This window comes from Corythoichthys intestinalis, chromosome 9, assembly GCF_030265065.1.
Source record: "Corythoichthys intestinalis isolate RoL2023-P3 chromosome 9, ASM3026506v1, whole genome shotgun sequence".
NCBI lineage: Eukaryota > Metazoa > Chordata > Actinopteri > Syngnathiformes > Syngnathidae > Corythoichthys > Corythoichthys intestinalis.
The window spans coordinates 59,642,646-59,654,861 of record NC_080403.1 but is presented as its reverse complement, the minus strand read 5'-3'; the positions used below and the strand labels follow the sequence as shown (position 1 = coordinate 59,654,861).

Here is a 12,216-nt window from a genome sequence, read left to right as displayed (position 1 = left end):
GGGGGTGAACAAAAAAAAAAAAAACCTCGGCATATCAGCCAATCTCATAACGCTCTAGTTTCATGCGATAACAATTGCGAGGCGTCTTTTGCCATCGAATGGCCCTGAAACATCATCATGTGTAATTAACTATAATTACAATAATGATCAAATTCGTCTGTGTCGTTAAAGTGTGCTGGCTGCAACTGTTACCCATGTGTAAAGTGGATATTTTTTGATTTATTTCTTTGATGATGTTCGGCAACTTAACATAAGCAGGAACATCGTGTAGCAAGCTTCAATGAGGTGCTATTTTTTGTCTTTGATCGTTGTCTACTTTTCTGTTCGTGCGAACTTCTTCCAAGCCTTTCCTTTCCGTGTGACTGCTTTAATTGCGCTGCTTGTAAGGTAAGTGCATGTTGTTTAGAGAGCTCGTTAGTTTCATTTTGGCACTTTGTTGTCGAGACTACTTAGCTTGATAGACACAAACACTCAACACAAAAAAGAACAGAATAAGACAGGGGTCAGCACGAGACAGGTTACACAAAGAAATCTCCAGCGATTAGCGTTCAGCTGATATAGCTGCGGGTGCGTTTTCTTTTATTCAGTGCGCCAAATGTAATCCAAGAGAGGACAGTTACAATTTAAATGCATGAACAGAAGTAAATGACCGGCTTCCACGGTTGAACGTGTGCGACGGCAGCAAAACGCTCGGTCCGGGGCTTCCTACACCAGTCTTCTCCTTTTGCAGTCCTGCTCCATCTGCTCGTCCAATACGTCGGAGGCGGCGCCCAGAGGAGAAACTCCATTCAGCACCGAGTCGTCGGAAGCCTGACCGAACAGCGCCATCAGCAACGCCACGCCAAATCCGGTGGCTCGCTCTCCCTGGCGAAGCAAGGACGGGTCTCGGACCGTTGGCTTTCACCAAATGGTACCGCGCGCGGGTACTCACGGCGTGAACGGGAGAGGCGATGTCGACGTGGACCCAAACGCCGGGCCAATCGAAGCCCAGGTGCGACACGATGAAGAGGCCGGCGCAGGAGCTCTGAGCGTTCTCGCGGTCCTGAAAACACATTGGCGGCGCCGGACGCTCGTTCGGTTTCCGGGCAAAGACCGAAAAGTACCACTGACGCTTCTGGCCGTCGGGTCTAGCGTTTTACTCACGGCGACTGAATTCTTCATGTCGGCGAGAGCGGAGGCAAACTCGGTGAAGTGCAGCTCAGGGCAGTAAACCAGAGGGTGGGCGAGGTCGCCGCTGCTTCGCCCGGCGCGCACGCACGCCGTCTCCCACCGCTCGCTATTGGTCATCACCGCCGCGTGGTGCTTCCCTGTAGAAATACCCTACGGACGAGCGTCTCCCGGTCATTTTAAAGGGTACCGCGGATAGAAAGACACGTCGTTCTCAAAAGATAAATGTTATAATAATTTGATATTAAAACCCCTCTTAATGTTTTCATTTCGATTCATTTGAAAAATTGATTTAACTAGTAGGTCACCCTTGTTGTTGACGTCGCTAGGCGGTGACGTCACACGGCCACGCTGCCGGAATTCCATATGTCACTCAAAAATAAAAACCTCTGTCACACTTCAATCATGTAAGGCAGTGATTTAAATACGCCACAAGGTGTCAACAGCGAGTTTAGATTCAAAAATAGATTCAAGATTTTGCCGTTGTGTTTTCTTTTTTTTTTTAAAGATAAATAGTAATTAAGTTCGCTACAACAGAGCCTTCTAGAGAAGTGTACTGCTTTAAGATGGCGCCTGTTTACTAGCACGGGAAAGTGTCATTTCGCATCTAGTTCTTGGTATATGATCTAACACAGCCGTCGTCTGTCATTTCACATCTACTTCTATATATAGAGCCTACCCACGTACCACGTGCTCGCTGTATGGTTCCGCCCACTTGTCCGTCATTTTGACTCTGTATTAGCATTGTTTTCAATTGATGGCGGAATTTAAAATGCATTTCATGGAAGACCCGGTGTTTTCTGATGCCGCAAACTCACTGGATCTGTTGCATAAAAGGCGTTATGTGGAAAAGCTTCGTTCTATACAGTCGCCAGATCCATATTTGATGCCTAGATCGATGATTTTTGACCGGCTGACTTCACCGTCTCTGCCTGACCCTGATATTTACAACTATCTTGTCCACACAAAATCAGCCTATTCTCACGAAAGTTTGAAAAACTTTAAGAGCTTGGAGGCTTATAAATGCTACGTTGCTGGTTGGGTGAAACAGGTCCTCGTACACGAAAATTCGGCAGGAATCTTGTGCTCGGAAGGTGAGTTATGAAATTTTCAATTCAGAATCTTTTGTTCTTGCTAACATCCACTGTCAAGTCTAATGTATTTCATGTCATTTGTCAATGGAGCTAGGGCTTTTAATGTTTATATGGTTTAGCGATAGCACTCACTACATACATACGTGTATGTTGTCGGCGATTAGCCTAGCAATGATCTTAATTGTGGTTATTTGTCAGCCCCGTAGACGAGGCCAGTTTCTTTCACTTGGTACCAGCTAAATATTATTCAAAAAATAACGATGGTGGAAGAAAGGGAAGTCACAAACATCTTGAATTTGAAACTATGTCGTACTACGTCGTATGTTGTCGGCGATTAGCCTAGCAATGATCTTAATTGTGGTTGTCAGGCCAAAACCCTCTAAATATATATTAAATGCATCTTACCGGATATAAAATGACTACTACATAGTCTGTGGTGATTTTTTGGTGTCCAGTTTTCACGTCGAATTGCAGCCGTCCATTTCGCTCTCCTCTTTGGATCCCTCGGAATACGGTAAAACTTCAAGTCTCTCCTTCCATCTTCTCTGTTAGTGCAACCAACAGCCACTCACGCCTTCACCATTTTGATTATTAATGTTAAGGAGCAGAAAAACACGCCGTAAATAGGAGAAATGTACGTAGCCGTAACAGGTTAACACTATGTTTTGACGGACAAGTGGGCGGAACCATACAGCGAGCACGTGGTACGTGGGTAGGCTCTATATGTGATATCTACCATGGCCGTATGTTGCCGTATGTTTGTAGAAACTAGCAACTGGGCGCTGTTTGTAGCGGCTGACGGCCGCAGTCAGGTATTATTGTTTTTTTTTTTTGTTTTTTTTTAAATCTATCGGCATGAGTTGAACATGATATTTACTCTCGGTCCGTTCCTCATTTCATCCTGAAGACCGCGCTGACTGTGTTTTATTTCCGCTTTACCTGGTATAATTCAATCATCGGGATTTGGATGTTTGTGAATCGTTCTCCAATCTTCCACGGCCGAATCGCGAATAATCTATGAATGGGAAATTTCGCACGCCTCTAGACAAAACGCACTCATTGGCTTGAACTCTTACTAATTTAAAACTCGCCAGTGACACCTAATGGTGTATTTAAATCACTATCTTACATACAGTTGGTAGAACAAGTATTTGTGAAAATACTTGTTCTCCACACTGTAGTTAAAGAGTGACACTGCGAAGCCGTGCGATGTCACCGCCCTGCGACGCCACCAACAATGGCGAGCTACTAGTTTATATTTCGAATGAAAATGTTACCAATTTTATTGAAACAAAAAATTTAGAGGGGTTTCATTATCAAATGGTTGTAACTCGTACTAACATTTAAGAACTTCACGTCTGGTACCCTTTAAAGAATAAAACGTACTTGCGCTCCCGTCAGCGTGGCCATGTCCAGGATAATATCAGCGGAGAGGTCTTTGCTGGCGTACACCACACCGTCGGCCAGCACCAACCTTCCCTCTGCATCAGTGTTGTTTATTTCCACAGTCCTTCAAAAATACAAAACGCCTTTTGTTGAGCTGAAATACCGGAATCTTACGTTAGCATCGGTTGTAATACTAGTGTCTGCCTTTGGCTACTCGGTGAAGACGAATGGCAGACGACAAGCATTTTGGTGGGAACATGTGACTTTTTTTCTTCCTTTGTCCTTTTGACTACTGCAACTATCAACTAAGAAAATACAGTACTTTAAACGCTTGAAATCAGGGTTTTCCAAAAATTCCAGGAGTCAAATTTGATCTAAAACTTGATCGTTCCAAAAATTCCAGGAGTCAAATTTGATCTAAAACCGGAGCGGAAGTTGATGGTTAATTCATCGGCTGTCATATGGTCTCATCCGTTCCGATACAGGACTCACTTTCCGGAGTAGAGCGTGTGGATATCGTCGGGCCGCGTGGCCGTCGGTCCGACGGCGTTCTCCGCCAGGCAAAACACGGCGTGGAGGTTGTCCTTGAAACCCTGGGACACGGAGCGCACGTTTGCTATCGCGTGACTTCCGCGTACGGCGGGCGGCTGACCTGTTTGACGGTAGCTTGAAAAGCTCCCAAGATGGCGGCGGCTCCGCCGCAGTCTCTCTTCATGCCCGGCATTGTGGTCTAAACCCACCCGAGGGTGAAACATTTAGAGATGGGGTAAAGGATAAACCAAAAAAAAAAAAAAAAAAGCACGAAAAAGTAGCACCTTTCCCTTGATGCTGAGCCCTCCGGTGTCATACACGATGCCTTTGCCCACCCACGCGATGGTCTGAGTGGCGCCCTCCGGCGTGTGGCTCAGGACCGCCAACGCGGGAGGATTCTCCGCCGCCTTGCCCACACCGTAAATACCTAAAAAGGAGTCTGTGGCTTGGGCCGGGCTCTTTGCAAAAAGTATCGACGGACGTACCTCCGAAGCCTTTCTGTTTCAGCTCCTCACCGCGGATGATGACGGGGGTTATTCCCAGTTCACTTCCGACCGCTTTAATTTCCTGAAACGAATGACACCAAAGAATGACCAAAGACGAATCACCAAAGAATGACAAATACCGTGGCGGACTCGTCCTTTTCCCTCACGTCCAAGAAGTGGTCCGTGTTCATCTCGTTGCACGGAGTGTCCACGATGCGAGCCGCCAGACGCACGCCGTCCGCAGCGTTGGAGAGACACTGAAAGAAAGGCAACGGCGTCCGATCATTTTGAGAGGATATCGGCATGGGTTTTTCCATGTTGGCTTTTGGGCTAATGTGCATGTTGCCTTCCAAGTGAATTTTGGACAAGACTGGTCACAGCACTTAGGCTTATTGACCATTAGATGTCTCCAAGCTAAATTTTTTATGTAAGTATCCGGCGGGCATCAGAACGCAATTAGCCACAATACACATGTATCAGTGTCGATTTGACGTCGGCACGGGATTTTTGGAGTTGGACAATATCGGGGTATTGGAATTGTTGTGCATACACTTAACATTTATGCTTTCCTTATTATAGTTGGTCACCAGATAGGATAACTTCTGTTTAGTCAGCCTTTCCTTTTCCTTTCGTGGCCTCCGTGTATTCTATTCTGTGTTCTATGTTGCTTTCCTGACCCCTCCCATCCTATTGTTCGCCCCTGAATAAAGAACGGTCGCTATCACAGCAGCTACCGACCTCCGCAAAAGCTACATCGACTTCCCGCGTGTTCTTTTCAGCCGAGCTAGGTCTACATAAACCTAGCGTCAAATCTAACAAGGGGTATTTGTTCAAAAGTCATTATGGGACAATGTTTGTTAAAAATGGTTGTGTTGCCCACCTTCTACATGGCATTGTCTATTGTTAATTGTGTGTGTGTTTTCTTGTTCTGGCCAGAAGATTTATTGTTTGTTGTTTACAAGAGACTAGGCCTGTGCCGATAACAAATTTTAGTGTGCGATAATTTAATTAATAAATTATTGCGATATGCGATATTATTGCGCCCCCCCCCCCCTTTTTTTTAAAACCAATTTACAATAACACAGAGAGAATACAGTATATATTAATAGATCAAGTAAACCCATTTAAACGCGATAAATGTTTACTCTTAAATGAAAAAATACTGTTTAAGAAATCACAACTAAAAACAATAGACCATGGCTCTTAAGTAAAAGACAATATTAATACCGCACAGAAACACGGAATAAAATGTGTTTTTCAAGGGAAAAAAATATAATTGCACTTAATAACTCAAGCATTTAGGCTAATGAAAACATTTCCCCTCATAGCTCCTGCTATGGTGTTCCATAGGGATGCAACAATACAGTTAGGTCACGATTCTCGATACGGGGGGACACAATTTTCGATTCGATTAAAACATTTAATGCTCTGAAAAAAAATAACAATAACAAAAGTATTTTTTGTTCCTTTTTTTTTTCTAACGAGCAAAAATTAAATTGCCATCATATAAACATACATTTTAGTGCATAATATTTATGTGCTTACTTCTTACTGATCTGAAGAAATTTTGTATAAAAGTGCTGAGAACAATCTTTACTGTTTGTAAAGTGAGGCGGGACACACTGTTGATTGCTACAGCTCTCCTAGCAGCTAGGTTTACTACATGAGCATAACATCCGATTTTTGGTCCGAATCCGTCTGTGTCACGTAATGAATTAAAAATATTTGCAGCATTATCTATAGTCACTGGTATGGATTGATTTGGCCTGCTTAACTCCCATTCAGTCATTGCGGTTTGGAATTCATCGATGTAGTATATGGACTACGTGTCCCATAATCACTCTGGGCTCACGTAGCCAACGGCATGGGACGTAGCACAACTAGTTTGCTATTTCATGATATCTAGTGTGTGCGCGCGCATTAAAAAAAAGTTAGCAAACGCCACAGAATTCATGTCTGCTCATTACTGCACAACACCAGCATATGACATTCGACTTTCATAAACAGGTCGAGTTTGAAGCACGGCGCTCTTAATTTGCCACTCGATGTTCACCATGTCCGTTGTCAAAGCAAGGTTGATCATAGCGGCCAAGTCGCTAACAATGTTTTGGCGGACTTCGTTGTAAATATCCGGAAGTGCACGCACAACTATCCACCTCCGTGATGAAATGTTCTTCGTCCATGTTCGCTGGTGTTTAAACCGTTAAAAAGACACTGGGCTGAAGCGCTTTTCCGCACACTAAGACTCAATCTCAAACCCATCCCTATATGGAAAATGTATGGCCAGGTGGAGGGAGGGTGTATTCCTATTTTCTATTTTCACTGACAAAGGGGTGTCTGCACTGCCACCACATGAAAATGGAAAAAGGATAACCCTCGGCCTTCATACGAACCCACATTTCCAAGTTCCAGGGATGAGGAATGGGTTAAGAACAAGCCTTTGCACCAAATAGAGGCTTTTTTCTCGTTTTAGTGACATTGTTCAAGGTATACGAGCCATTTGAAACTTGAATGCTTATCGTTTACAATAGATTTAAATACTTACATACCGTTCACACCGAATGTAAAATATCTTCAATTGAAAGTAGAGATGCACGATAATATCGGTCACCGATAATTATCGGCCGATAATGGCAATTATGACGTCACACAGATAATCCAGATAAAACGAAATTCAACCGATAATGCAATCCGATAATTATATACTTGATTTAGCCTCCAAATGTGCGCAATCAACAGTTTTGTCCAATTCTGCTAGTTTTAAGGAGGTGTTTTTTGCAGTGTAGTAATGTGATGTATGTTAGGAATGGCTTACTTTTAAAGGCATTTTTGTGCAAGTTGGGTGTTTACTGTCTAAGTAATTGTTACCAAAAGCTTACCATTACACAATGTCATTGCTATTGTTTAGATGTTGAAATGTACTACTTGTTCACATTTGATGTGGAAAAAATAGCGCTAAATTACATTTTTGCACTTTAACATTTGATCTTTGTATACTTTCAAATTTTACATACATATTTGAATAGAATTATCGGCGTGACATTATCGGTTATCGGTTGAAAAATGTATTATCGTGCATCACTAATTGAAATCCACTTGGGCGAATGGATCGTCATCTAGGTAAATCTGCTCATTAGTATTTAAGGCCCAGCCCTAGTTCACAACAAACCAATCGTTTTTACTGATATCTCTTAACCACCAACGAGTTAATACATCAAAAAATCCATTTGAAAAACGCCATCTTTTTTTTGGACCTGATTCTGATCCTGTCCAACGAATGAAAGTGGAAAAATTTCAAGTCGGTCCTCGCATCCTTTCATTTTTTCCCCCCTGAAAGCGGGAATTTTGGACACCCCCGGCGTCAAATGAGAAATAGCCAGTACCTCCAGCTCGGCTTCATCCATCTGGTTGGCGCCTTGGCCCACGATCACAAACTCCACCGTCACGCGCTTCTTCTCGGCCTTGCGCGAGGATGCGGAGCGGCGAGAGAAGATGGGAAAGGCTCTGGAGATGGCGCAGGACGACGCAAAGGCGTCCGAACGCTCGCACACCATCTGCGGACAAATCGCACGGTCAAGATGTCGCCGTCCGACCCGAGCGAGCGAGCGGGCGAGGGCGAGTACCGACCACCACGCAGCGGTCGTTCCCTCCGGGCAGGCAGGAGCGGACCAGGCGGGAAATAAAGTGGGCAGAAGAGGGGCTGTTGTGCCTGCTGACGCGCGAAGGAATGGCGGCCACCGCCGCGTAATTCAGGTACAGAGGACAGCTGTCCGTGGGCTTGGGGCTCAAAGCGTTCAGTGCGGCCTGCCATGTCTGAAACAGCGTAAGCTTTACCATGAGAAGTACCTCATGGGTGATCATCAAGTTTATTGGGCAAGTGACTATTTATGGTCATTTATATATTGAATTAAAAAAAGCGTAAGCATAACAATACAATAAATAAAGCTTCGACACACACAAAACATAAGCAACAACTGGCATGTTCAACAGGTTGACTCACTCCAGCGTTCTAGCGGCAACTTCATTTGGCCACTCTCTTCTTTCTTCGGATCCAGTCATAAACGTATCTGTATTTTGTAAGGAGTTTTGATTGCACACGTTCCGGTTTCAAACCATTTTTCGTTTCAATGCTTAGTTCCTATTCCCATTTTAATTCATGAATGACATACTCAAGTATCTATTTAAAGATGCATTTTTGTATTTTGGTCCGCCGTAATGTTCCACAAGATGCAGAATAGGGACGTCGTCGTTTGAAAACGCCGCCGTGTTGGTAACGTCACGTGCTGTCACGTGCTTCCGTCCCGGCAGACTCGACGCAGATTGTAACCAGTTTTGCCCTGTACGTGACCGTTTTTTTTTTTTTTGCAGGAAGTATGTTAAAAACCCAAAGTCGTGGCGGGGAAACGCTGTCAAAACCAAAAATCACTTTCATCAACGACGTAGACCCATACTTGCTGCCAAAGAAGGCGCGGAGCAACAATTTGGTTGACCTGCCCTCATTGACAATGTATGGAAATGTAAAGATTTTAAACAGTCAGTTCTAATATTGTATTGGAGAAGTTGCAATACTTAAAATGGAAATGCAATTCTGCCTGGCTATTTACAGTGCCTTGCAAAAGTATTCGGCCCCCTTGAACCTTGCAACCTTTCGCCACATTTCAGGCTTCAAACATAAAGATATAAAATTTGAATTTTTTGTCAAGAATCAACAACAAGTGGGACACAATCGTGAAGTGGAACAAAATTTATTGGATAATTTCAACTTTTTTAACAAATAAAAAACTGAAAAGTGGGGCGTGCAATATTATTCGGCCCCCTTGCGTTAATACTTTGTAGCGCCACCTTTTGCTCCAATTACAGCTGCAAGTCGCTTGGGGTATGTTTCTATCACTTTTGCACATCGAGAGACTGACATTCTTGCCCATTCTTCCTTGCAAAACAGCTCGAGCTCAGTGAGGTTAGATGGAGAGTGTTTGTGAACAGCAGTCTTCAGCTCTTTCCACAGATTCTCCATTGGATTCAGGTCTGGACTTTGACTTGGCCATTCTAACACCTGGATACGTTAATTTTTGAACCATTCCATTGTAGATTTGGCTTTATGTTTTGGATCATTGTCCTGTTGGAAGATAAATCTCCGTCCCAGTCTCAGGTCTTGTGCAGATACCAACAGGTTTTCTTCCAGAATGTTCCTGTATTTGGCTGCATCCATCTTCCCGTCAATTTGAACCATCTTCCCTGTCCCTGCTGAAGAAAAGCAGGCCCAAACCATGATGCTGCCACCACCATGTTTGACAGTGGGGATGGTGTGTTCAGGGTGATGAGCTGTGTTGCTTTTACGCCAAACATATCGTTTTGCATTGTGGCCAAAAAGTTCAATTTTGGTTTCATCTGACCGGAGCACCTTCTTCCACATGTTTGGTGTGTCTCCCAGGTGGCTTGTGGCAAACTTTAAACCAGACTTTTTATGGATATCTTTGAGAAATGGCTTTCTTCTTGCCACTCTTCCATAAAGGCCAGATTTGTGCAGTGTACGACTGATTGTTGTCCTATGGACAGACTCTCCCACCTCAGCTGTAGATCTCTGCAGTTCATCCAGAGTGATCATGGGCCTCTTGGCTGCATCTCTGATCAGTTTTCTCCTTGTTTGAGAAGAAAGTTTGGAAGGACGGCCGGGTCTTGGTAGATTTGTAGTGGTCTGATGCTCCTTCCATTTCAGTATGATGGCTTGCACAGTGCTCCTTGAGATGTTTAAAGCTTGGGAAATCTTTTTGTATCCAAATCCAGCTTTAAACTTCTCCACAACAGTATCTCGGACCTGCCTGGTGTGTTCCTTGGTTTTCATAATGCTCTCTGCACTTTAAACAGAACCCTGAGACTATCACAGAGCAGGTGCATTTATACGGAGACTTGGTTACACACAGGTGGATTCTATTTATCATCATCGGTCATTTAGGACAACATTGGATCATTCAGAGATCCTCACTGAACTTCTGGAGTGAGTTTGCTGCACTGAAAGTAAAGGGGCCGAATAATATTGCACGGCCCACTTTTCAGTTTTTTATTTGTTAAAAAAGTTTCAATTATCCAATAAATGTTGTTCCACTTCACGATTGTGTCCCACTTGTTGTTGATTCTTGACAAAAAAATTAAATCTCATATCTTTATGTTTGAAGCCTGAAATGTGGCGAAAGGTTGCAAGATTCAAGGGGGCCGAATACTTTTGCAAGGCACTGTACCTGAAGCCAGTAAATAGTTGTTTTTTTAGCTGCTTTGACAAAGACACGTTTTTCGTAATCTTGTATTTATAATTTATTATAATATTATGTACTGTACTATAATATTTGCGGCCCCCCATCCGAGTGTCGCCCTTGTTTGCACTCATGTAAAAATTTTAAACTGTCAGTTCAAATATTGTATTGGAGAAGTGGCATTACTTGAAATAAATTATTATACATTAGCAGTCCCAGTTCTTGTTCATAAACTTGTCAGTGCATTTTCCAAATAGAATAACATCACCTCACCCTGTGATTCTTTCAACTGTTTATTATGAAGAGCTGAAGTAAACAACAAGCAGTTAGTCAAGTCATGTTATAGTATTTGCATTTTATGGACTTTTGGGCTGCCGGACCGGACCGGAAGTAAAGCATATTATCAGCATGGAGGCGCGTCCAAACAATGACGTAGTACGTCCCATTCCCTATTGTAGAATGACTGGTGTTTTTGGAAATCCCTTCACGAAACCGACAGTGTTAATCACTCTAGTCTTGAATGACTTCTGAGGCATGAAAGGAAAGCTTTAAACGTTTTCTGCGTCCGTCTATGAAAAGGCCTCTTTACGAGAAGGAGAGTGAAGACTTCTCGTTCGAGATTTAAGTGCCTGCTGCGCGCGTGTGTGTGTGTGTCACTTCCGTAAGAAAGCAGTTAGCTCAGCATTAGCAAGCGTCGTCCGTCCGCGTTACCTCTTTGCTGACGACGGGCTGGAGTTTGCCTTGAATTTGGCCCCAGTCCACTTGCTGAAGGTTGCAATGCTGACCGATGATGAGAACGGGCCGAGTCTGCGGGTCAGAGTCACCGGCGGACGCCTTGAACTCTAGAACCACGTTCGCCATTTTTGGGATGAACAAACGGAGAACATCGAGCGGAAGTGACGCAACACACAGCAGCCGGGCCGGCTAGGCTAGGCTAGGCGACGGCAACCGGCAAGGGACAATTTCAATCCACTTTTTTTCTCTCTTCTTTTTAATCAACCGTGAAAAAGAAACATTTTAGGAATGCCTTTCCACGAACAAACATTCATTTCACATGATTTGAGACTATTCATATTTACGTCTTGTAATACAGCGACAGTGGGTAAAGTGTCAGGCGAGTCTTTATCAATGTGGCTTTTTTGAATCTCAGTTGGAGTGCTTTTTTTTTATTATAAAGTCAATGTTAAATGGCACAAATCAAGTTTAAAATTCATTTATCTCAATGAATTTAGTCAGACGACATACATTAACTGATTATGAATGAAAACAATATGAATTTTAAAATACAAAGTAGGTACCTCCATT

The 12,216-nt window shown here is 43.5% G+C and overlaps 1 protein-coding gene across 1 annotated transcript; it reads right to left on the bottom strand.

Moving 5' to 3' along the window:
• Nucleotides 1-44: 44 nt before the first annotated feature.
• Nucleotides 45-11,819, bottom strand: npepl1 (aminopeptidase like 1). The gene is made up of 12 exons (XM_057845036.1): nucleotides 11,623-11,819; nucleotides 8,291-8,476; nucleotides 8,047-8,217; nucleotides 4,831-4,920; nucleotides 4,664-4,745; nucleotides 4,463-4,605; nucleotides 4,300-4,377; nucleotides 4,140-4,240; nucleotides 3,648-3,771; nucleotides 1,144-1,320; nucleotides 932-1,042; nucleotides 45-864 (listed from the first exon to the last, which is right to left on the bottom strand). The coding sequence occupies exons 1-12, from the start codon at nucleotides 11,770-11,772 to the stop codon at nucleotides 706-708; spliced, it is 1,572 nt and encodes a 523-aa protein (XP_057701019.1). The 5' UTR covers nucleotides 11,773-11,819; the 3' UTR covers nucleotides 45-705.
• Nucleotides 11,820-12,216: the final 397 nt, after the last annotated feature.